The sequence below is a fragment of the Vigna angularis genome, chromosome 1 (assembly GCF_016808095.1).
Source record: "Vigna angularis cultivar LongXiaoDou No.4 chromosome 1, ASM1680809v1, whole genome shotgun sequence".
Classification (NCBI taxonomy): domain Eukaryota; kingdom Viridiplantae; phylum Streptophyta; class Magnoliopsida; order Fabales; family Fabaceae; genus Vigna; species Vigna angularis.
Genome location: NC_068970.1, coordinates 39,484,963 through 39,510,454, shown reverse-complemented (window position 1 = coordinate 39,510,454; position 25,492 = coordinate 39,484,963). Strand labels below are relative to the sequence as shown.

The window sequence follows — 25,492 nt, the reverse complement described above, 5'->3', positions numbered from 1 at the left end:
TCGGATGCATTAGGATGGTTAACAAGATCACCAATAGTCCTCATAATAATATCTTGTAAGTAAAAATCTACACCTTTAGTAAAATTTATATGTCCATCAGTAGACATATAAGCGTGATGTGATTCTATAATTTGTTGATTTGATCTTTGAATCTTGATGTTGTTCATCGTTGATCAGCTTGCAATCTTTCATCTATGACTTCTAGTTTCTCTTTCACTCCATCCATTAATAACACAACTTCCCTATAGGATGGTCCACTAGTTATTGCAACTTGTTGTTGCAGTGCATGTTGTTGCTCTTGAAAACTAAATAGAACAAATAACGATAAGGGAGGAAAAAATATGATTGTTGCTCATATTTCAAAAGGATGATCATGGATATAGATCATTTAATTGATGTATAGTTAACTTACTAATATCAAGTACAGTAGTAGGCATAACAATTTGTTGTTGATAACCATATGAATCGTGTGGTTGTCATAGATAATAATCATAGTTCATTTGAAATCACACTATTGATTATTTTCATATGAAAAATTATTTTGCATTTTTGAAAGAGACCTTTTGAAAAGAAATAAGTTGAAAACTTATTGAGTAACTTCCAAACGACAGCGGTTATTTTTGCTTATACGCAGCGGTTCCGCAACCGAATATACAGACGAGGCAAAAAGAAAAAGCGATAGGCTTTTTGCCTCGGTTCTGAACCGATGCAAAAAAGTGTGTGATTTTGCCTCAATTTAAATCCAACCGAGGCAGTAGAGGGGTGTGTTTTTTCCTCGATTCAAATCCAACCGAGGCAGTAAAGGGTTTTTACTTTTTCGCAACACGTTTGTACAAGCTCCAAGCAGAACCGCCCATGATCAACCAAACCATTATGACTACACACAAACAGAACATTCACAAAATTGATCCCATCCGGCCTCACCCCCTCCTTCACCATCTCCTCAAACAACTCCAACCCCTCTTACCCTCTCTAGGTAATTAAAATTCAGATAAGAAGCACTAAATGCAGATAAGAAGGCCACAGAGTCTTTAAAATTCAAACTGTCAACCATCTTGAGCAGCATCTACAAACAAGCACAAAGTTCATCAACAATGGGAAAATAAATCACACGCCACACTTTAGCATGTGGTGATGGGAAAAGAAAGTACAAAAACCACGAAACAAATAAGAATAAATATTTGGGTCGAAATGACCATAAAGCGAAAAAAGTGAGCACCTGAGAAAGCGAATTCATGGCAAACTCAGGGCTCATAGCGGCGCGAGGCTCATGCATCTGACATGAGAAAAGTTCGCGATTTTTGGGTTTTGTTGCAGGTAGCATTGCGAGGAGACGAACTCGCGAGGTTGAACAACAACTCAATTTAGGGTTCCATGGCAATTGGAATTTCCTGATTTTTGGGTTTGCAGGTGATGAAGATGAATGTGCGAGATGATGAAGTTGATTTCACGACGGCCATGGAGGTTGGTGACGATGGCATGGTGCTGGCAGTGGCGGCATAGCTAACGGCAAAGGAGGATTAGGGTTTCTGTTCCTATGCAGGTTTGTTCATGGCGAAGAAGATGAATGATGGCACGTTCTGCTTGCGCCGTTGTGCATATTTCTCTGATCGAGTTGCAATATAGATGGAGGTTGCAAGGCTGATGGCAGAGCTTCGTGAAGATGGCCATGGAAGATTCTCTGTCGCGATGAAGATGGTGAGGGTGTGATTCTGGTGGCGCGTTGATGGAGGATAGCGGCGGCTCTAGGTGGCTGACGAAAAGGTGGCTAGGGTTTCGCCTAATGGTGGTGGAGGTCATAGGGGAAGAAGAAGAACGAGGAGGCGTGCGCTAGGGGAAGAAGAAAACTGTGTAAACTCTTTTCAAGTTTTAGTAATTTGAACTGGTGAAAGAGCTACTAACTCGGTTTATCTAATAACCAATGCCTAAAGAGCTAAAAAAAGGGATTGGAACGTTCGGTTTTATGCTTCGGTTTCGTAGATAACCAAGGCAGTAGAGTGCATAGGCTTCAGTTCTGCAAGTAACCAAATCAGTAAGGCCTTTAGGCTGCGGTTTGTGGAAGACCAAAGTCGTAGAGGTCGACAAAAGGGATTGGAACATTCGATTTCAGAGAATGAACGTCCGATTTTATGCTTTGATTTCTTAGATAACCGAGGCAGTAAAGTGCATAGGCTTCGGTTCTACAACTAACTGAGTCAGTAAGGCCTTTAGGCCGCCGTTCGAAGAAGACCGAGGCCGTAGAGATTGACAAAAGGGATTGGAACATTCAGTTTTAAAGAATGAACATTTGGTTTTATGCTTCGGTTTCCTAGATAACCGAGACAGTAGAGTGCATAGGCTTCGGTTCCTAGTGAATCGAGGCGTATAAGTTCCCCTTAATTACCAAATCATTGCATTTTAATATGCTTCAGTTTTGTAAAAATCGAGGCATATTAGGCGCATTAAAAGCTTGTTTTTTTACTAGTGTACATCTTAATGGATAATTTAAGTACCTTATCTTTCCTTAGCCAAAATGTTCCCCAACTAGTTTCACAAATTTCCCAACAAAATCCTCAAACAAAAATTATGACAAGGATAATAATAATAAATTTACAAATGAAAATAACTAAATAAAATAAAATAAAATATATGTTAGAAAAATAGAGAAAAAGAAAATGTTAATGATAAAAAAATATAAATTAAAATAAAATAAGAACCAAAATGATAAAAATTCTAACTGTGTTCCCCGACAACGACGTCAAATTTTATAACGCTATAGTTGACTCAATCAAATTAATACTATTTATCTATAACAACTTCAATATTCTCAAGAAAGTAACGAAAATATTAGTAAGGGTAAAGTTAAACCTTAAGTTGTCTCCCAATGAACACAAAATTAATTTCTAGCAAATTAGTTCTTATAAAAACTGTGTAAAAAGATTAGTAAAATAAAAATAATAAAAAAGATAAAGATAAATAAAATAGATAAAAGATTAAATAACAAAATATAGAACGAAAAAAATTTATAAAATATTTAAAAAGATAAAAACAATGATAAAGAAAATAGTTTGATTTCACCGTTTTTTTAAAATAGGATTCATCATTGGTTATCCAAATATTATAGTTCAATTAATTCTTGTCTTAGATTTTCAAATTAATCACTCTAAATTCTCAATTAATTAGTTGAAATTTTCATTATTAATCAAAGTACATTCTCAATTAAAAGCAAGAGCGTTGTAGATTAATATAGTAAATTTAACCAAAGTACATTCTCAATTAATATTACTATATTTAATTTTGTCTATTCTTTTACCTTTTATATCAAGTAAAAAGCTAATTGATCAAAGTACATTCTTGACTAATTTTTGTTAAAGTTTTCACCTTTAATCAAAGTACATTCTTAATTATTAGCAAAAGTTCATTCAATCACAAGAAAATTTCTAAATTTAATCAAAGTAGACTCTCAATTAAAATTAAAAACCCTTGGATTCATATGAGTGATATGTTATGTATATTTAACACCGTGCTAATTACCTACAATGTAAAAATTATTATTTTACTTGATTAAAAGACAAAAGAAATAAATAAAAATAAATCATGACAAGAATTAAGAGAACAAACAAATTTATTCATCTAACCTCAGAATTTAGTTAAGAATTTACAACAAAGTTAACTCGTACAATTAACACTCCACAAAATATAGAAATAATAATAAAATAGAAGAAAAGAGGGTGAAGAACGTGAAAAATGGTGGATAGGACGAAATTAGGTCCCTTGAAAGGATTCCTCAACTCCCCTAATGTATTTTTAACATGTTTTTTTATCTCATGCTCAATAAACCCAATTAACAAATTATAATTAAAATATTCTTTTAATGTATATAAACCAATTAAGTAAACAAGATTAAAGGCTAAATGAGAGTATACATATACACTTATCATGAAAAAAATGCAAAAGAGTCATCACAATGGTGATTTCTATCAACATTCCCTAAGCACCATAGACTTATGAAAACTAAATATAATACGGAACCTAATATAATAACTACGCTCTAAAAGGAAGAGGGTTAAATAGAGTTTGTAAACTCTTTCTTACACAACACTATACTAGACTGTCTAGTTTACAAAGATCAAGTATAATGAAGATTTTATACTAGTTCATCCAAACTCATTAACTAGGTTTAGTTCTTCCTTAAGCACACAACTTATGATGTTTTACTAATCAATGAATGATTACAAAATGTACACCAATCCTATTAAGTTACAATGAGTATGTAAACCTCTCTAGGTCACACCTTTTTAATTTCCCTCTAAGATTAAAAACTATAAAAAAAAAAGAAAGAAAGAAAAACACTCTCATAAAGAGAATAATTAAATCACAGAGTGAATTAAACTAAGATTTTTTTAGTTGTTCACCCAATTTTCAAAAGTGCTTTAAAGTTATTTAAAGATCAAAGGCTATGCTAAAATTACTTGTCCCTGTGGGATTTTGCTCTGAATTGGTAAACTTTATTTATTTTGTTTCTGTTGGAGCGTTTTCAGTTTTGAATTTTAGATTATCATTATTGGAGTGTTTCCAATTTTATAGTATTTCTAGTATTTGTTAGTTGTATGTTTACAAGAGTTTATAAAATATAAATTTTTTTGGGTGATTAAAAGATAGTACGACTAAGATTGTTTAAGAGTGAATAGAACCGATATCTTCTTTATTATCTAAGTTGATTGAGAGTTAATATTCGCTTAATTATGATAACTGTTGAGTGACTCAAAAATTGATTGTGTTAAGTATTTGTAATTGTTATATTGCTTTGTAGAAACATTTGATTTGATTGATAATGAAACCGATTTTTCAAAAGATAAAAAATGTAAAATGGATGTAAGATTGATCAAAAGTGAACCAATGTAAATCCATAATATCATTATCTTCTTTTATCTCTCACTTTACCTTATTTTCTTATTATTGTATCAATAATATATTTGAAATAATTTCATTCTTATCTCAAAAAATATATTTAAAGAAAAAAATGTTTTAAAAAAATGTTTTAAAAAATCAATTCACTTCTTTTCTAACAAAACATCACTTATTTTCAAACTGACATAAAGCCTTGTAGATACTATTTAGTTCTCTAACTCGTGTAAGAGAGTTTTTATTATAGTCATATGATTCTTATTTTACAAATAATAAATTTCATAACATTATATTATTAATCACAATTTATACAAATATTTTTATAATTGAATAAAATTAACATTAATATTTTTAAATGAATAAATTACTTAATTTTATTTAATATTTAATTTATTCAAAATGAAATTTAACAAAAGTATTTAATATTAATCTATATTAATATTTTAATAATAAATTATGATTAGAATTAAATATTTGATAAACTAAATTATTAAAAAACAAGTAACTTCTTTTGAATGTACTTAACAATTAAATTATAAATAAATAAAGTTACTTTTAAAACTTAAAAGAAGAAAATCAGCAATTTAAATATAATTTTATCTAACATGTTCAATTTATATTTGGAAAATTTTTTAGAACCAGGTAAAATTCAAAAACATTTCTTCAATAATGTAAAATTAATTAATAATAAAAAATTAAATTTAAATTAATAACCGTTTAGTCAATATTCCAAATTTTTTTTTTCCTAACATAGTTATCAATATATATATACAAACACTTTTTTACGCTTATATATATCCCTATATTTATTAACTAATTTCGTAGTTTCTATTATGTACAAAACTATTCATAAATGTTAAAACCATATCTATTTCATAAATATAACAATTAATAAAAATTAAAATAATTTAGAACTATTTTTTATTACAAATTTGATGAAAATTTATAAATGCTTTGTTAAATAATTACAATACCATAAAAGTTAATAAAGAAATATCTGTGATGATTATATATATATATATATATATATATATATATATATATATATATATATATATATAGGGACAGAAAATTTTAATAATCTAAATATAAATCTTAATAAAATTAATTGAATTATGATAACTAATTGTATAGATGATGAGGAGAATTGTTTGCTGGTAATTATAATAAGATTTGTTTATATATAGTACGTAAAAGATACGCTAAAGGGTGTAAAAAGAAGTTAGGGTATATAAGGAGGGGGAAAGAAAGAGAGTGTGGGAGAGTGGGAGAGATGGATCCAGACAATTTGGCAAAGGCATTCGTAGATCACTACTACAGCACCTTCGACAACAACCGCCCAAGCCTGGCCGGTCTCTACCAGGATGCTTCCATGCTCACCTTTGAAGGCCAGAAGATCCAGGGCGCTTCCAACATCGTCGCCAAGCTCACTTCCCTCCCTTTTCAGCAGTGCCACCACTCCATCTCCACCGTCGACTGCCAACCTTCCGGTGCCAGCGGCGGCATGCTCGTCTTCGTCAGCGGCAGCCTCCAGCTCGCCGGCGAACAACACACTCTCAAATTCAGCCAGGTCAACATTCTCTCTGTCTTGGGGTTCTCTTCACACTCCGATCCATCATCCATTTCCGCTTCGATCTGATTTCCTTTCATTTGATTCTCTCTTTCTCTTTCTGCGTTGAATTGCTGTGGGGCGGCCTGTGTGATCGCGTGTTGCTTTTGAATTTACATGTTTGTATTTCGTTGAAAATGATGGCTTGTTCCTCTGCGAAACATAAATTGTTAAGTGTGGGGACGTTTTAGGTTGTTATTAATGCTATTGACTGCGGAATGTGTGAGGGTGAGAAGAGAGCGGGTGAATGGAGAATTAGGAAGGTTATCGAATGATAGTAATGGATTTGAATCATTGCCAGTTTGTGTTTGGAAATCTAGGTTAACTGTAGAGTCTAGGTTTTCTTTTTTGGTAATCATAGTATTGGTACATGTTATTCAACGGGGGGCCCTAGCGTACAGAATGTGGATACTTTTCTCTTAATGTGGGTTTTTGTGCCAACCAATGTTGGTCAAGGTGTGTTTAGAATTGAAAGTGGCAAAACAATTATTAATCCTTTTTGTATTTTCATTTTAATTTTAATGGACTTTATTGATTAGATCAGAGTTCTTTTTTTGCGTGGTTATGGATTGGACTACAGTACATCTGATGGATATCCAAAGACAACCTGATTCTACTTATTATTTGTCTTGCCATCAATCACATTGTTGACAACTTAAAAGTTCCTTAAGGTCTCAATTTTCAGATGTTCTGGAAATGTGTCACGAGCTCAACCTTTTTCCGCATGAGTTGTTCATGCCTTTTTCGTTGATATCAATTTGCAAGAAAAATTACTGCACTTTTCATCAGTGCTTGGGTAGGTTATCTAAAATTCCATTCTTCCAAATTACAACTTAGATGGAATTTGAGTTCAATTTAAAAGCTTGTGGGGGTCCTCCAACTGTTTTATTTCATCAATTGCTGTCAGTTTGATTACTTCCTATCATTCTCACTAGGTTCCAATGGAATCCACAAGAATTATACTAGAGGCTTCAAATTAAATTAAATTTCAATATCTATTAGTAGAACTCGTTCAATTCGGACCTCTCTGTAACTAGGTGGGATTATGAGTGGGATATTGTCTTGGTGCCGCATTAACTTTCACTCTCTCTACCAGCATTGTCTCTGTAAGAAAATAAAATCAATGACCCTTAGCAGAACAAACAACTGGAAGTTGGCAGTTAGTCGCAGATGTTAAAGTTAATGATGGAGTTTATTTGGGAGTTAAGCATTGATCATTTCTAGTAGGTGACCTGCAAATTTGCAGCGGTCCTCTGTGTTGAGAATTACTTCTCTCTTTAGATTTAATTTAGCCAGTATTTTTGTCACTACTTAGCTGTCACTAATATGTTTTGTTCTACCTATCAATAAATTTAAGGAGCTTATAACTTTCTGAAAAACAAAGAAGAACTGGAAAGTTTTCTGTTAAAATGATCAATAGATGGGGGGTGGTTCTCCATCTTAAATGAATCATGAATGAAGTGGTTTTTGTTAATGATATTTTAGCGATCTTTGTAATTTTAGAAAATGATTATGTTTTGGTACCTTGGACTTAGAAGTGTTTGTCTCTTGTTAGAGTAGCTGAATTCATGATTCTGAAGGGGAAAACGATGGGTTTTCAAACTCCTGTTTTTTCACTTAAATGTTGCCTATGTGTGGAAGGGGAATTTTTCCTAAAGTTTTTACATCCATAGCAAGTTTTTATTATTCTTTTCTATACTTGTGCACTTATCCTGGTAATTGTGTATTATATTTTTCCTGTGTATGTAGAAATACTTTGTATTTTGGTAGGCATATCCTCTCGTTTTCTTGCTCTACTGTTTATCTAATTTCAGTCAATCACTAAATTTGTCATTCTCTTTTCAGATGTTCCATTTGATGCCAACTCCGCAGGCAAGCTATTATGTGTTGAATGATATATTCCGTTTGAACTATGCATGAAGATAGACCATCAAATACATGAGCTGAAAGGCCATAGAAGAAGTTTGCCCTATAGCTAGCTGTTTCAGATTGGACATTTGAAATTGAAAAAGGGTTATTTTTGGTTGGTTGTGTTGAATCCTTAATTGTCTGCTGTGTTTAGAATTTTCTGTCGTGACTGATTTGAAGAAAACCTTCAAGGATAAATTGTTGAAAGATTACTGGGTATTGGAGATTGAAAACTTTAATATATTTGTGATCTGAGATATTGGATCCAAGCATCTTGATCCATTTTCCCTTTATTAATTAGTTTATGCTTGCAGTTATAACATAATGTTTTTGTTCACCTAAGGAACCAATGACGTTTGTTCAAGCATCTCTCATACCATGAGGGCTGTTTGTCTTTTCTCTTCTTACCCGTAAAAGTTAATCAATTTAGATGTTATTTGGGGTTGTTGATTTGTAAATATATTAACTTCAATAGCATAATAATTGAGGAGCAGGTTTCAAACTTGAATACTTGTTATTTTCTGGACACTGTACTCTAGTTGATTATTTCGTGTTAATCCAAAATTCATTTCATTGAAGATAAATGATGCTGATCGGTGGTGTTACAGATACAGGAGTTATATCGAAATACGATTCGCCCCTTTATCCTGCAATGTGAATTTGAATTGTATTTGCGGTGCTGTCAATAAGGGTTGATCAAATCAAGTCTGTATCGGCCATGGCTTCCATACAGACTTGTCAAATTTGGGATTAAAATGAAATAAATGAAAAAGAATACCTCTCTTTAACATTCTAGTCGTTGGGACTTGTTTACGTGGTAACACCTGAGAGCGAGTGTTGTTTGAGTTCGACACTGTAACAATTAGAGCAATTTTGACTGTACTACTAATATATCATCCAACGAGGCTATATTTTCAGATGTCATCTACAACTAAGGGAAATGCTATCCATTCAATTTGAAACGCCACTCTACTTGCATTCAACACAATTTTATATTTTACAAAGCAACAGTATTCAACGTCATTATCACTATACAATCAAGACTGTCTCAAACTAACAAGTCAGCTTGTTATAAGCATCTAAAACACAACGACCGTCGAAATGGTTATTCAGAAATTAATCATTCAGAAGAATGAAGATTAGCAAGGCTATGGAAATGGATAGAAGTCATCCTCCATAAATAAGGCATTCCCCACAGAAGTTGTTGATGATGCTTCGTCACTCGTATCTGCAAGTTCAGCCTGCCAAATAATTCACAAGTTATGCATTGGCAGCATAAAGCAATGCACTCTAGTAAAAATAGTTGCTAGCTTTACAACGTATATGTTTTTACTATGGATCTTTTAGGATGTAAGCTAAAAGGTTATTTAGAGTGTCGATACAGAAAACATAGAGTATTAAAACACTCAAGTTCTTCTAGTTTTGTATCCAAACAGATTGAGTACGAAATTCCCTATAGAGGAAGCCTCATGCAATACAATGTCTAAAATTTTCATACAGTGGCAAACTAAGAGATGCCGAAGAGATAGTGACCACTCTGATAAAAGGAAAACACTTGACAGTGTCGTTTTAAAACTTATTTACCTTAGCTTGACGATATTTCTCAAGCATGCGATGATATTGGTTACGAGCATCTGGTGAGTCGACCATGGACAGCACCCGTGAAACGGCCTTTTCAATTTCTACATCCACTTTCTGTTTTCGGAACACCTTCAGAATATCTTCATCTTCATCTTCATGGATGTCCATCTCTTGTCGGAAACCTCGTAAACCAGCTCCTTTTCTTCTCCATCGCAGCACGACCTTGTCCAGGATTCCAACTGCCCATATTACCTTGTAATGCTTCCTAACCTGGTAACCCCTCACATGAGCCTGCCCAATATAAATTCGGAAGAGGTTGACATTAACGGTGTTAAAAATCAAAGTATGCACGCCATTGTTTGGTTTTAAAATCAAAATTATTCACCCTGCAAAGAATCAAAACTATGCACGTACTTCTTTGTATTCATTTGTTCCATGCAAACTCTAAAGTTGACATTTATTACCTGTATCTTCACTACTTTTTGGCGCAACGATAAGAAATCTCTGCGACCTTTCCAACCACGATATTTCTTCTGAATTGATAAAGCAGCTGAGTTATGTTCGCGTGAGTTTCGAAAGGCAAGTTTTGACAAAGCAGAAATTTCTGGAATGCTACCAAAGCCACCTATACTCGTACCATCTACACCAGCAGCTGCTTCTCTTGCTCTCCGTTTTCTAAAAGAATGTGACCGAAAAGCAGATTGTATCCGGGCAGCTGCCTGAGTTACATTTCTTACAGCAGCCAAGGTATCTTTGAGTGACGCCTGATCCTCATTGGCAGCAAGATTTTCCTTGGAGACACTGGTCACAGTCATATCTGCCTGAAGCTGGGCAGTACTTTTAGATAACTCACTCTCTTCCAATGTAAGTGATGATAGGTGGCTTGTTACAGCTACCTCTGAAAGATATCCTGCTAGTCCCTTGTTCCCATTGCTGGCTGCAATAGATGCAGCAGTTTTACCGATTGGGTCTTGTGCAGTTGGATCTGTCACAGCTCCAGCAGATGCTCCAGAAGCTACAAGTGAAGCAACCATTTTTTCCCTACATGGTATTACAAAGCTTAAGGAAAATAACATCCAAATACTTTAAAATGGAACAGGTAATTATACTTCATGATATGATCATCAGTTCTAGCAGAAGACTAGATGAACCAATTATTGTTACTAATTAGAAATTAAAGCCCACATTTGCTTTGATTGATTATACACACATGATCAACAAGGCAACTAATTTCTAATGATAAGAAATCATGCTACATGTGGGTTTATTGTAAAACCCCAGAAAATAGTATTTTAGAAGTGGTGGTAGTCTAAAAATAGTGAGACTCGATTATTTTAATATTAAACATTTTTATTATAAATAATTTTGTTATAAACGAGTTTCATTATTTTAAAACGTACCATCTCTCTAGAAATCACTTTTTTAGAATTCTCTACCTTCTCTCCAAGAGTTCTTGATCTCAAGTCATCTGTTTGACGATCAGGAGGTGCCTAGACGATCACGGCATCAAGGTCTACCATTTTATCCGATGAATTGGGTGAATCGAGCAAGTAAGTAGAAAACCCTTTACTTAGTAGTTAGGGTTCTTGATTGTGTAAGACAACCTTGTTTTACATGAATCAAGAGTTCCTTTTCTTTAATTCCTAGTCTGTTGGTGATTCTAAGGTTGTTCTTCCATCATCAAACGGTGATTTGTAGATTTCCTAGAAATACCTTGTACTACAAGGAATCGACAGAGCGTTTGGAAAGTTTTGAGTTGTTGAGTCGAGGTAAGGGAAGCTAGTAAATTCTTTGAATTCTGTAATTACTGGAGTAGGTTTGTGGAGAAGATGATTTTTGAATTATTATGAGCTGAAATCATGATTTTGTGGTGTATGAGTATGATGAAATTTGATGGTTTTTGGGTGTGAATTAATGAATTGAAGTTCTAAACTGTTTTGATTGATGATTGGATCTGTCTTGATGATAGGGAGGGGTTAGAAGTCTGTGATGAGGTTGGTTAGTCTTGAATTGGAACAATTTTGCTTTATAGTAAGTCATTTTAAGGAAGTGAGGTAGTGAAAATCAAAATTTGAAGTTAGATGCTCAATTGGTCTGTTGGGACAGCTTGAGTATGTCAAATGTGACTTGTTTGAGTCACTAAATTGCTTAAAAATGTAACAAAAGTAGTAGAATGAGATTTGGGTCCCTAGGTTGAGAAATTTGGTGTTTTGAAGGGGGAATTGGTTAGTAATCACTTTAGAATGTTGGTAGTGAGGTTTAGAAACACTTGTTCAAGTTTAATTGAGTGTATAACACAATCTAGGAGAGTTAGAAGTTGGGAAAAATAGTTAGAATTGGTAAATTTGGTGTAGGTTGGGTAATTTCTGTCTGAGGACTTTAGCTTAGCGAATGGTATGCGCTGAGCGAATTGTTGAGGTCTGGGAGCACTGCCAGTTTTATACGGATAGCAAATGGTATGCGCTGAGCAAATTGTTAAGGTCTGGGAGCACTGTCAGTTTTATTCGGATAGCGAATGGTATGCGCTGAGCGAAAATATCACATTTTTAACTAAGATTTTATATGTTTTCTTAAAGTGTGTACAATGTATGTGAATGTTTGAATGATTGGTTTCTACTACTTGTTGTGGAGTATGAATTGAATGGTAATATGAATTGAAATACATAATGTTTGATTCTTGAGGTTATGTATGTGTTGAAAGTATGGTTGATGGACGTAATTCCATGATCCTCACGGAGAGGTTACATGGTGGTGCCCAGTGTTGTGGTTTAAAGTGAAAGTATATGGTTTCAAAGTAAGTTCCAAAGTGAATGCTCTTGGTGAGATTCAAGTATTTTAGAATGAATGCAGGAGCTCAGTCTTGGGGGTTATCCTAAAACTCCAATGGTCTTTCACTCTCACATAGAGAGGATTGATCCATGTCATGAGGAATAGCAGAAGGACTTAGTCTTAGAGGCTTCCAATATGCTCCAAGGCCCAGAACAGACTAACCTCGTGAGTGTGGTAGGGTGAAACCCATTGGCAATGGCTTTGTAAAGCAGTAGAAGCCACCACGAATGCACAACCCGCCATAGCTCGGCAATCATTCTAAGTCCGGACAGTCAAGTCTAAGTCATAACATGTTAGGATGTTTTGAACTAGTTTATTTTGCATGAATACTTATGTATATGTGGTATGTTATATCAATGTATGAATTCTTTTTAAATCTAGCTTACCCTTGTTTTTGTGTTGTCTCTTCTGTGTTGTTTCTCTTTTACGATGATCACCTTAATGGTGTGAGCTTAGGGATACAATCTTTTAGTTGACTCAGTGGGAGGTTGGGAGTGAAGCTTGCAGTTTAGGTTGTACTTTTATTCTTCAGGTGAAGAATTTTATTCATAGTAAATTTGTAGTGTTTATTATATCATTATCCATGTAATGTTCATTTTAGTAGTTTTATATTACTAAATTGGGATGTTACATTTATTAAACCCTCAATGTTGTCATCAATTCAACATTTAATTTCCTAACACAGTTCGCATCTCTAGAAATTCAATTTTCAGACTTCAATATCTAGAGAACTTATGATAGGTTCAGAGGGAATATACGTTAGAAAGAATAAGAGGGACAAACAGTTATAACTGTCTATGTGGTGGGTTTGTTGTGTGTCAGATTATTATAAAGTCTGTTTGGGGATTGTTTTCTACAGTTTTTGTGTTGTTTAAAAGACAAAGGGAAGGGATAGACAGGTCCTCGCAAAAGACTTGGTGTTGTGTGTGCATGTTCTACTTTCTGGTGCAGACCAAACTGTCTGGTCTCTTTGCAAGATCATCCAAGAACCTGTCTTGGAGTTCTTTGGGGAGGTAATAAAATCTGGGTACCTACCAATTGGTATTCAGAGCCACATTTTTGGTGCTGTGAGGGTGGGTATGGTGAATATGAGAATGGAGTCAAGATTGGACGGGCTGGAGAGAATAGTGCAAGAAGAGGAACATGAGAATCAAAGATGGTTACAAAGATTGGAGGAGATGATTAAGGGGCTGATGGTGGTGGTAGAAAGATTAGCATCCTCTGATAAACATACAGAGGATAGTGTTTTTGTTGCCAAAGGAGGCAGTGAGGGAAATCCCAATAATGAAGGAGGAGGTTCAGGCGTGACTTCTACTAAATGAAGGAAGTTAGACATTCCTATTTATGCAAGAGAGGAGGCTTATGGCTAGGCTAACAGGTTTGAGAGGTATTTCCGGTTAAAAGAAGTCAACGAGGAGGAGAGGATGCAGGTTGTTATGGTTGCTTTGGAGGGGAAAGCCCTAAATTGATTTTGTTGTAATTAGAGAAGATATCTTTAGAATCTTCCTAATTAGAGAAAATAGATATATAATCTTCTATTTTATTTTGTTTACCTAGTTTCCCTATTTCCCTTTCTAAGAGAATTAGATTGTTACAAATAGAGGATATGAGAATGTATTTTTTATGATTCAGAATATGATAAAATCAATCCTTTTTTCAACTTGGTGTCAGAGCTCCCAGTCTTGGGGCTCCGTTCCGCCAGTTGGGGTCGTTGATAGGGCAGAAAGGTGCGCCCAACACCGACGACCACAACGTCGGAAGTCGTTCCACGAGAGAAGCCGCCACGCGCCACCATCGTCGCCGGCGCATGTAGCCCACGCGCCCACCTTCGGCGAGACCCACTCACCGTCGCCGCCACAGACAGAGTCGTCGGAGCCTCCTAAGTTTGTTCCTAGGGTCGGTGACGACCCGTTTGGCCTATATTTGAGTAGATCTGAGTTTTAAGTTTTGCTCCTTTTCTCGGTGTGACCCACACGCCGTCGTCGTCACGAAAAAGGTCACCGGAGACTCCTGGTTGCGTTCTACGGGATGTCTGAAGTAAAAATTATTCCTTTGGGTCCTAATGACCTACCTGTTGGTTGGATGGTCAGAATTTCTTACAATGGAGCCAATTTATTTGAAGGGTTCTCAAGGGTCGTTCAAGACTTGATCACATAGATGGAGGAAGACCATGACTAGACGACACTCATTTTTCAATTTGGGACAATGAAGATTCATTAATTATGACTTGGATGTGGCAATCCATGATTCTTGAGATAAGTAGAAATTATATGTTTCATTCTTCTGCAAAAGAAATATGGGATGATTTATAGAGTACTTTTTCATTAAAGGATCTCGAGCGCTTGAAAGCAATGGTTGAATCAATGAGTAAGCCCTCTGGATCATCTACTATGTCCATAAAAGGTAAGATTAGTCTCAATACTATTGGTCATATGTCTCAAGGTATTTGGATCCTTGATTCAGATGCAACTGATCATATGACACCTTTTAGTGTGTCCTTCGACTCATGGTAAAAGAAAAAAAGAACAACTTATTACAGTTGCAAATGGTCAAGGTATACATACCTATATGCGGCTTTGGGAATATAATTTTGGACTCATCTATTGTATTGAAGGATGTTTTACATATTCCTCAATTAGTTAATAGTCTTATCTCTGTGCAAAAACTCACAAAGGATTTAAATTGTTCAGTAACATTTTTTCCAACTTATTGTGCTTTTCAAGATCTTGCCACGGGGAAGACAATTTTAACTGCTAAGGAGCAGAGTGAGTTGTATATTTAGAGTTTGATAACCAAAGCAACACAAAAATTAGGAGTCAACAAGCTAATCTGAGACATTGGCAAAATCCCAAATATGGTTACATCATCAAAGGCTTGGGCATCCTTCATTTAGTCTTATCAAGTCCTTGTTTCCCCACTTGTTTACCAAAGAGTATGTTGAGTTTTTTAATTGTGATATTTGTTAATTGTCAAAACATCATCGTGCATCTTATCCTATTAGTCATAAAAAGAGTATTTCTGCATTTGATTTAATTCATTCTAATGTTTGGGGTCCTGTCATAGATTCTATTTCTGGAGCCAAATGGTTCATTACCTTTATTGAAGATTGTACCCGTGTCACGTGGACATACCTTATGAAAAATAAATCCAAAGTTTTTCAAATTTTTGTTAATTTTTTCCATCTTGTCCAAAATCAATTTGGAAAAAATATCAAAAAGAATTAGGTCTGATAATGGTACTGAATATGTGAATCATGAATTTCTGAATTTTTTGTCTCATAATGGTATTGTTCATGAACTAACCTGTGTTAACACGCCACAACAAAATGGGGTTTCAGAAAGAAAGAATCGTCATCTTCTTGAAGTAACTAGAGCTCTTCTTTTTCAATTGTCTGTTCCAAAAAATTACTGGGGAGAAACTGTGTTAACTGCCACATATCTCATCAACAGGTTACCCACTCGTATCTTAAATGGCATTAGTCCTATAGTCTCTATTGTCTTTTGTTCCTTCTTCTCGAGTCTACCTAGTCGAGTCTTTGGATGTGTTGTTTTTGTTCACTCTCATCATCCTAACCATGGTAAATTAGATCCCAGAGCTCTTAAATGTGTCTTCATTGGGTATCCTTCTAATAAAATAGGGTACAAATGTTATCATCCTCAGAGTCGTCGCATCTTTATCACCATGGATATCACCTTTCATGAAACACAATCATTTTATGTCAGTCCACCACTTCAAGGGGAGAAAGCACTTGAAGTGGATGAACTCTCCTTCTTGTCATTACCATGTTTGTCTTTGCAGGATGCCCAAGACCTGAGCAATGAAGCTACCATAGTCCATAGTGAGGAAGAAGACAAATTTTTTGGCAAAAAATATGAAAGAAGAAAACAACCCACTTCGACTCTCGAGCAAGAAAAATTGTCTAATCCGGAAGTGAGGATCCCTGAAGATATCAATGAGGAGGAGGTAAGTATTACTGAGGATTTACCCATTGCATTAAGAAAGGAAAGAAGATCATGTGCTAAATATCCTATTTCTCAGTATGTTTGCACTAACAATCTCTCTGATAAGCACAGAAGTTTTATTGTTGTCATTGATGCCACAGAAATTCCTACCTCAATCTAGGAGGCCATGAAACTTGAACATTGGAATCAAGCCATGAAAGAAGAGATGAATGCATTAGAAAGAAACTCAACTTGGGAGATTGTTGATAAGCCAAGAGACAAGAAGGCAGTAGGGTGTAGATGGATATTCACAGTGAAACATAAGGCAGATGGGACAGTAGAAATATATAAAGCTAGATTGGTGGCAAAAGGATATACCCAAACATATGGGATTGACTATGAGGAGACATTTGCCCCAGTGGCAAAGATGAATACAGTTGGAGTTATTCTTGCTTTGGCTGCTCATTTTGGATGGGACTTACACCAGCTGGATGTGAAGAATGCCTTTCTTCATGGAAATCTAGAAGAGGAAGTGTACATGGAGATTCCCGCAGGCTTTGAAGTGAAAAATGAAAGAAACAAGATATGCCTCCTGAAGAAAGCATTGTATGGGCTTAAGCAATCCCCTAGAGCATGGTGTGGAAGATTTACAAAAACAATTATTTCCTTGGGATACAGACAAAGCCAAGGAGATCACACTCTATTCATAAAACACTCTTCTACAGGTAAACTCACTCTATTGCTTGTCTATGTGGACGATATGATTATTGTAGGAGATGATGAAACAGAAAAATTGACATTAAAAGATAAATTGGCTGCTCAATTTGAAATGAAAGACCTAGAAAAACTCAAATATTTTCTTGGAATAGAGGTTGCGTACTCCAAGAACGAAATTTTCATCTCCCAAAGGAAATATGTACTTGATCTCCTCAAAGAAACATGAAAGCTGGGATGTAGAACCTCAATAGTTCCTATAGAACAAAATCACAAAATTGGAAGTGAAGAAAGTGCTCCTGTAGAGAAGGCCCAATATCAGAGATTGGTAGGAAAATTGATTTATCTATCACACACAAGACCAGACATTGCTTATGTAGTTAGTGTAGTGAGCCAATTTATGCATGATCCAAGAGAGAGACACATGCAAGCAATTGACAAAATTCTCCACTACTTGAAGTCAAGTCTAGGAAAGGGGCTATTATTCAAAAGGGAAGACACATTGACTATGAAGATATATACTGATGTTGACTATGCAGGTTCTAATACTGACAGGAAATCTACTTCTGGGTATTGTGTGTTTCTTGGAGATAGTCTGGTAACATGGAGAAGCAAAAAAAGCAAAATAGAGTATTCCGTTCTAGTGCAGAAGCTGAATTTCGAGCTCTTGCTCAAGGAACTTGTGAAGGACTCTGGATGAAAATCATTTTGGATGATCTTAAAGTCAAAGTGGAGAACCCGGTGCAACTACACTGTGACAATAAGTTTGCCATGAGCATAGCCCATAATCCAGTACAGCATGACAGAACCAAACACATTGAGATTGACAGACATTTCATCAAAGATAATCTTGACAGAGGCTTTGTGATTACAACTCATGTTCCTACAGAACTTCAAATAACAGATATTTTTACAAAAGGGCTTCCTCCGAGTAGATTTCAAGATCTTGTAGGCAAGTTGGGAATGATTGATATTCATTTACCAACTTGAGGGGGAGTATTGTAATTTAGAGAAGATATCTTTAGAATCTTCCTAATTAGAGAAAATAGATATATAATCTTCTATTTTATTTTGTTTACCTAGTTTGCCTATTTCCCTTTTTAGGAGAATTAGATTGTTACAAATAGAGGATATGAGAATGTATTTTTTATGATTTAGAATATAATAAAATCAGTCCTTTCTTCAACTGGTTTCAATGGTGGGAAACCTACAATCCAAATCCCACATGGGAGGCTTTCAAAGGGGCGACAGTTCCAGCCAACAATGCTTCAAAATCCTTTTGAAATCTTGATTGGGCTTCACCAAACTGGGCAGGTGGGAGAGTATATTGAACAATTTGAACAATATGTGATAGGAGACTAAGAGTCTATGAGAGGAGAAGGAAGAGTTTGTAGAGTTAGTTACTCTAACTGTCTTAACAGTTAGAAAGGGCGCGGGTTAGACTTGTATATATAGGTAGTAGTTATCTGCTGAAAGACACTTTTGGACTACATGTATTCTTTGTACAGGATTCGTTATTCCTGTGGGGGAGGTTAGGCTCCCATAGCTGCCCTGTATCTGACTTTCTTGCTGTTAATAATACGTGTGGAGGTTATTCAGTGTTCAGTGTGAGCCCTGGGCGTGTGTTAGTGAGGTTTTCTTTAGGTTTCTTGATTAGAAACCTAACAATATGTGAGGTTCTTGAAAGGTATACAGCAGGATTATTTGATTGGCATATTCTTGAATGGTTTGAAGGAAGAAATAAAGGCTGAGGTTAAGCCGTATGAGCCCAAGAATCTTGTTGAGTTAATGATGAAGGTTCAAATGGTGGAAGAAAACGTACCAAGGGGAAATCTCTCGCTGTGTAGGTTCAAAGTAACACCTACATACAGTTGCCACCTACTCTTAGTTACTAAAAGGAAGGGGGAAATTTAGTGGGTTGTACCAACTCCAACAGAGGAAGTGGAGAGAGCAATGGCTGTTTGAGCACCATCCATAGTTCTCCTGCTGGGACTCAACAAAGAGGGGCACCGTTTAGGAAATTGTCCCAAGAAGAATTGCAAGATAAGATAAAAAAGGGCTTATACTTCAGATGTAATGAGAAGTTTGGGTCTAATCATACTTGCAAAAATACACAACTCCATATTCTGCTTATTTCAGAAGAGGAAATTCAGGAGTTAGGAGAATTTGCTACCTGCATTCATAAAGAATTTCCAGATTGAAAACAGTTAGGAAGCTGTTACAACTATCAATACTGAGTTTCCTCCTTTTTCACCTTGAGGACAAGGTGAAACTTCATGGAGGGGTATTGATAGGTTAGGGGGAAAGTATATGTTAGAAAGAATAAGAGGGTCAAATGTCTGTATGGTGGGTTTGTTGTGTGTCAGACTATTATAAAGTCTGTTTGGGGGATTGTTTTCTGCAGTTTTTGTGTTGTTTGATAGACAAAGGGAAGGGAGAGACAGGTCCTCTCAAAAGACCTGGTGTTGTGTGTGCATGTTCTACTTTCTGGTGCAGATCAAACTGTCTCGTCTCTTTGCAAGATCATCCAAGAACCTGTCTTGGAGTTCTTTGGGATATAATAAAGTTTGGGTACCTATCAACTTATCATATATTTTTCCTTGCATTTAGTGCTTTATGCCGTCAATAAGAGATCAGATAATTTATTCTCCTTTGTCCTTGTTATCTTTCCTTCCATCTGTATTCTATTCTCCCAAGGAAACAAAATTAAAAATTTATCCACAGATTTTACCAAGCACCTGTTGTTTGCCCAAAACTTTTAAGAATGCATGTTTTCCCTATCTTTGTTATAGTAATATCAACATATTTCCCCAAAGCTAAATAATCAGTTAATAACAAAGTAGCAAGCCCTCTAGATTTCCATTACCTTCCGAAACGGGCAGCCCAATGAAGGGCGGTCCACCCATTGATGTCACGGAAATTTATGTTAACTCCACAACTAAGAATAGGGTTCAAGGCCCACTCAAAACCCAATCCAGCAACCATGTGAATAATGCCTTGCTCTTTCTTGGACAAAGAGCAGCCTGTCTCTTCATCTCTTTCCTGAGATCTGTAAGAAAGCCACTGTTGAAGCTTATCCTTTAGAAGCTCTTCAAGAAGCCAATCAATAGTACTAGTCGATGTTCCACTGCCAACTAGAAGAGTCTCTATAATATGGCTCCATGAATCATCATCAGCTTTCTGTTTTATGAGAGGAATTCCCGGTTCTATGTGGTCATTCTGTATTGTTGATGTAGAAAGAAGCATCTGTGCTAATCTAACAAGTAATAACAGCTCTTCCGGACTTTTAGTGGCTTCTGTTTTTGATTGATTACATTGGGTGCAACTATAAGTCTTATCACGATATTCAAACTCTCTGACTTCACTGCAGGACTCCCGGTTTCCAGAAGTAATACACAGTGTAACCTTTTTAGGAAGGTGAGGAGGAGCTTCAAAACAGATTACACCATCATTAATTATCTGAACAGGAACTTCAACATCACCAAGCATGCATGCCCAGGCAGAATCTGATGGATGACACAGAAAAGACCCAACAATGATGACCTACGCATATAGTATGGAGCTTTAGGAATCCAATTTGGACAAAATCAACACAAAATATAACATCAAGATAAGAAAGCCGAAAGAGAAAAAGGGATGCTCAAAGAGAAAAAGAGATACTCGGCTTATTAAGTCTTAAATGTACAAAGACACATGCTTGATCAACATTTCCCTAACCTAATTATTTATAAATAGACCGAGTTTTATATATAATTGCTTTACACTATCACTACGACAAGAATTTCATATAGATTTTAACAGAGTTAAGAATATATTTTAAAACTCTTCAGGAGCCGAGGTATGGTACAAGCACCAATAGTTATTAACCAAAAGAATGAGCACTTTCACTTCATTGTTTAGAAGATGACACTAATGCAAAGAGTAATAAATCGTTGCGTAGGGGATGCAAGGAGTTGGGCTTTGAAGGCACAAACCTTAGTGGTCTCAGTGGCATAACCCCATTCTGGGGAGAATGTCTTAATGGTAAATTTCTGTTTTTGTGCAATAGTCAAGCTTGAATCTGCATCTAGAGGTGCTATAATTTGGCTTTGGTCAAACAATGTTTCGTAGTAGCCAGAATTAGCTACTCGTGTTTCCACCACAGAAGAATATGCAGGAAATTTGACTTCATCAACCCCTTGAGGTGGGGAGAAAACGGCTGCTAACATGGTGAGGAATCAGAAGTTAAAGAAAGACCAAAATATGCCAAAAATAGTAAATTCAAAAAGGTGAAATTATATCATACAGCTTTGAGAATTATCACTGTTGAAGTTGAGCCAGTGATTGTCTTCCTGTTTGGAAACTGGTACTTGCACCCTTCTCGGAAAAGATACTGAATTTTCCTGCTTTAAGAAATTTTTTTAAGAATTGCATAAACACAAGAGAATCATTCAACATCTGAACAAACATTAATTTCAAAATCATATAAATTTTATGAAGTCCAAGAAACACTTACATTTTCAGCTGCCATGTATACATTTTCTGGTGGTAACTTGACAGCAGTTGAGGAATTGCACGATTCCAGCACCCCTGTCCATAAGGCCTCTTCATTTACATCTGGGTAACCATGTTCTATTAGTTCATGATAGCATTCACCACCATCACCTATTAAAATAAACACTTTTAGCATCTTTTTACCTTGCCCTCTTACTAGGTGATGTTTCCACAATGAAGAGGATAAAACAAAACTACAAGGAGCTGAATTTCAATTGAAATTTGAAATATTAAAGTTATAAATGAAGGCTTGATCGGATGAAATACTAATTTACAAGGAAAAACTGAGCAGAGCAAAAACCATAATAACGTCATACAAAAACTTCTGGCCACAAATATAATAACATAGGATCGAGTGAGAAACGTGTCAAAAACCAATAAATACAACCTTTAAATTCTGAACAGGCAAGTGAGCTTTAAACAACCATAATTTTTTATAAAGGTGTTGTTAACAAGGCCTATTTGGTATCGTCAGAAAGCTCCTTTCGAGTCCCTTGTTACACATTTGATACCCAGATTACCCTTTTTGAGACTAATTTTGAGCTCACAATCAGCTGTATAAGTATATTTTGAAGCTCTTTTGGTGTTTTTCCTTGAATTTTTCAAAAAACGTAGTATTTTTCCTTGTTTAAATGAGTCTTAATTCAGGTTGGCCATCACCATAATGTCAGTATGCTGTGTTATGGTCTCTGTAGCCTCTTTTAAAATAACAACACAACCTTTTCTTGTTATTAGTAGAGGTTTACTCAAGTACTCGTCAGCCACACACAGTTTATCAAGACTAGTACAATTGTTTTATTTTCTTTATCAACCATAAAAATGGAAAAACAAATCATACTAATGTAACGTATGGAATTTTCCAATCAAACATTGATAGCCTATTCCACATTTTTTATATTTTTATAAAGTCTACTGGAATAATGTCAATTTCAAAGAAGAAGAAGAAGAGGCTAGTACAATTGTTTTATTTTCTTTATCAACCATAAAAATGGAAAAACAAATCATACTAATGTAACGTATGGAATTTTCCAATCAAACATTGATAGCCTATTCCACATTTTTTATATTTTTATAAAGTCTACTGGAATAATGTCAATTTCAAAGAAACCTAGCTGTGAGTAGGTTTTTTAGAACCATCTTTTATGGTTATATAGCTCATAATAAGAATCCAATTCTCTTAACATTCATAGGGGAATTAGGTTTCGATGAGAAAATTAAACAGTTAAACAGAGACACAAAACAAGATAGCCAAGGCATGCTATAAATTTCCACCAACAAATTACAGAAAATTAGCAAGGCATGCAGCAAGCAGTTCTATATAAGTAGAAGACAATGTATGCAAACAGGTTAAATTACGATATAGATTATACATTCAGATATTTCACTAATGTAAACAATGTGTTCTCAACAGCTGAAGTTTGTTTTACCTTGTCTTCCATTATATTCATCATAAAATAGCCCTTGATCATCAGGTCCAGAGAAAGCAGCAGATTGCTCTTGATTGCTGATCACCCTTTGTTTTTCCAGAGGGTTTGAATCATGGGCAGTTTCATGCTTATTGCAGAAGGGAGCAATATCTTCAAAGCTGTCCTCATTCAAACTTAATTGTACCTCCAGTCGGCGCAAAGCTTGAGTAACTTCAAGCTCAGATGAGGTTCCTGATTCTGCATCGGTTCCATCCATGTGATCCATTTTATTGTTCAGAATGAATATATCAGACGTAACTTCTGTAGTTCCAGGACTGGAGAAACTCTGATTAGGTTCATATGAATCAACAGGTATGGATGTTGACCCTGGATTCTGATCAGAATAAGGGCTAGGACTCTGACTAAATGCAGCAGAGGAACTTGGTGACAATTGTGCGCCAGCTCCAGAGCTGAGTCTTCCCTATAACACGAGTGCATACGTTAAAGCAAAACTTGAAGATGGGCTGCACAGCAATGTCACAATGCACATGCTGAATAAAAGAATATGATCAAATAATTCCCATCCAAGATACCAAATATGATTCTTAAGAAGATTTAAGAATCTTCATTTGATGAAAGGAAAGAATTAGTGCATAAAAGCAATACCACAATGCAAATCTTGGAATAATCACTGACTTTTCTTATATCAATTTCCCTTATCTTAGAAAGAATTAAATACCAAAGATTCGTAAGTAGGAAAAAGTTATCCAAAGTGCATTTGGTCTTATACTTAGGATACGGGAGGTCAGATGCAGTCCTTCATGTTGGTAAGTTTTGGTAGATAAAGGAGATAAAGGCGTGCTCATAAACTTAGGAAATAGAAAAAGTTTCAGACATATAAGAGAATGCATGAGAAATGGCTTTAATTGATAGTTGAATTGCTTTGCACAGTAATTATTAAAGAGTCCAAGTTTCATGAACAACCAATATAAAGAATTTTACACCACCAATCAATTAGAAATAACCCTAGATATTACCTTTAAAGTAATTATTACAAAAATCAACAATTTTTCACATTCATGACAATCTATGATTAGATGATAATGTAAAAAGCTTTTACACTATCAGATCATACAAATTAAATTCATTATTAAATGAACATATGCCACTTTGGAAGCATAAATGTACTTTTAAGAAAGAAGTTTGAAAATAGAAAATGAGCGAGTTAAAACACTGAAGTAATATTAATGGTAACCAAAAGAATCAAAGTACCAGTTAGGAACCTTCAAAAGAAGGTAAAATGCAGGAGAGAAATTGTATGGGCAGTCCCTCAAAACTGTATTAATTTCAGTAAACTTCCTAACACAGGTTTACAAAGGAAAATACTTCCCTACACTGGGCATTCCCTGTCATAAAACTATCCTCCCTCCCATCTACCACATGAAAAGAATTCCTATGCAATAATCTTTCTCGCCTCTTCACGCAACTGGTACCAAGTCACCACTTTCTTTCCACTACCATTGTTCCTTACAGCAATGCACCCCCACACACTCACAATTATACTACGGAACTCAGGCAGCATTGCACACTCAACACACAAACTATTAGAATAATTCTTTCTGGTTATTATTATCAATGACCGGGGATTTTATAACCCCAAATAACAACAGATTAGTTACAAATCAACTAACAGAAAACTATTCCAAATTGTTAAGAAGTGGACTTTAAGCTTAACTCAACCCCACAAAACTGGTTTGTAAGGTTAGGTTTGCATCACTTATATACTCTAAATTGGTCTTATCTTTAGTCGATGTGGGACTTTGATAGAGTATTAAAGGTTTATGAAAGAAAGAATAGAAAATAGCGGGAAAGGTTGTTGTCAATTAGGGTTAGTTTTGTTTTAAAAGGGGAATACTATAAATAGGGGGAGAGTTATACAGGGGGTTTTAGTTTTTGACTTTTGAGGTTGAGACTAGATTATTGTTCTAGTGGAGGGAGAGAGGCTTCCTTGGTGTAATTCTTGATTCGATACTTCATTCTTACAGCAATAATATACACTCTTTAACTGTCTTTTGTGTGTGTTG

General features: G+C 35.3%; 2 protein-coding genes across 8 annotated transcripts in view; one reads left to right on the top strand and one right to left on the bottom strand.

The window, feature by feature from the left end:
• The first annotated feature begins 6,103 nt into the window (after nt 1-6,103).
• Nucleotides 6,104-8,673, top strand: LOC108339420 (nuclear transport factor 2B). The gene is made up of 2 exons (XM_017576554.2): nt 6,104-6,457; nt 8,342-8,673. The coding sequence occupies exons 1-2, from the start codon at nt 6,161-6,163 to the stop codon at nt 8,414-8,416; spliced, it is 372 nt and encodes a 123-aa protein (XP_017432043.1). The 5' UTR covers nt 6,104-6,160; the 3' UTR covers nt 8,417-8,673.
• Nucleotides 8,674-9,354: 681 nt separating this feature from the next.
• Nucleotides 9,355-25,492, bottom strand: part of LOC108339409 (calmodulin-binding transcription activator 4) — a 30,794-nt gene continuing 14,656 nt past the window's right edge. For 2 of the 7 annotated variants that reach the window (XM_052879277.1, XM_052879288.1), the window contains 8 exons: nt 23,430-23,889; nt 21,965-22,113; nt 21,755-21,854; nt 21,444-21,670; nt 20,336-21,012; nt 10,450-11,026; nt 9,989-10,276; nt 9,355-9,645 (listed from right to left, as the gene is read on the bottom strand). In XM_052879277.1, the coding sequence (XP_052735237.1) occupies nt 9,553-9,645; nt 9,989-10,276; nt 10,450-11,026; nt 20,336-21,012; nt 21,444-21,670; nt 21,755-21,854; nt 21,965-22,113; nt 23,430-23,889 (2,571 nt within the window). In that variant the 3' untranslated portion in view covers nt 9,355-9,552. The remainder of the gene's footprint in view (nt 9,646-9,988; nt 10,277-10,449; nt 11,027-20,335; nt 21,013-21,443; nt 21,671-21,754; nt 21,855-21,964; nt 22,114-23,429; nt 23,890-25,492) is intronic. The other 5 variants (XM_052879283.1, XM_052879286.1, XM_052879280.1 and 2 more) reach the window with 5 other exon arrangements.

Excerpts from the sequence above, each read along its gene's own strand:
- LOC108339420 (XM_017576554.2), top strand. The coding sequence starts at position 6,161 with ATGGATCCAGACAATTTGGCAAAGGCATTCGTAGATCACTACTACAGC. Across the intron at positions 6,458-8,341 it reads ACACTCTCAAATTCAGCCAG|ATGTTCCATTTGATGCCAAC; the intron begins GTCAACATTCTC and ends TTCTCTTTTCAG.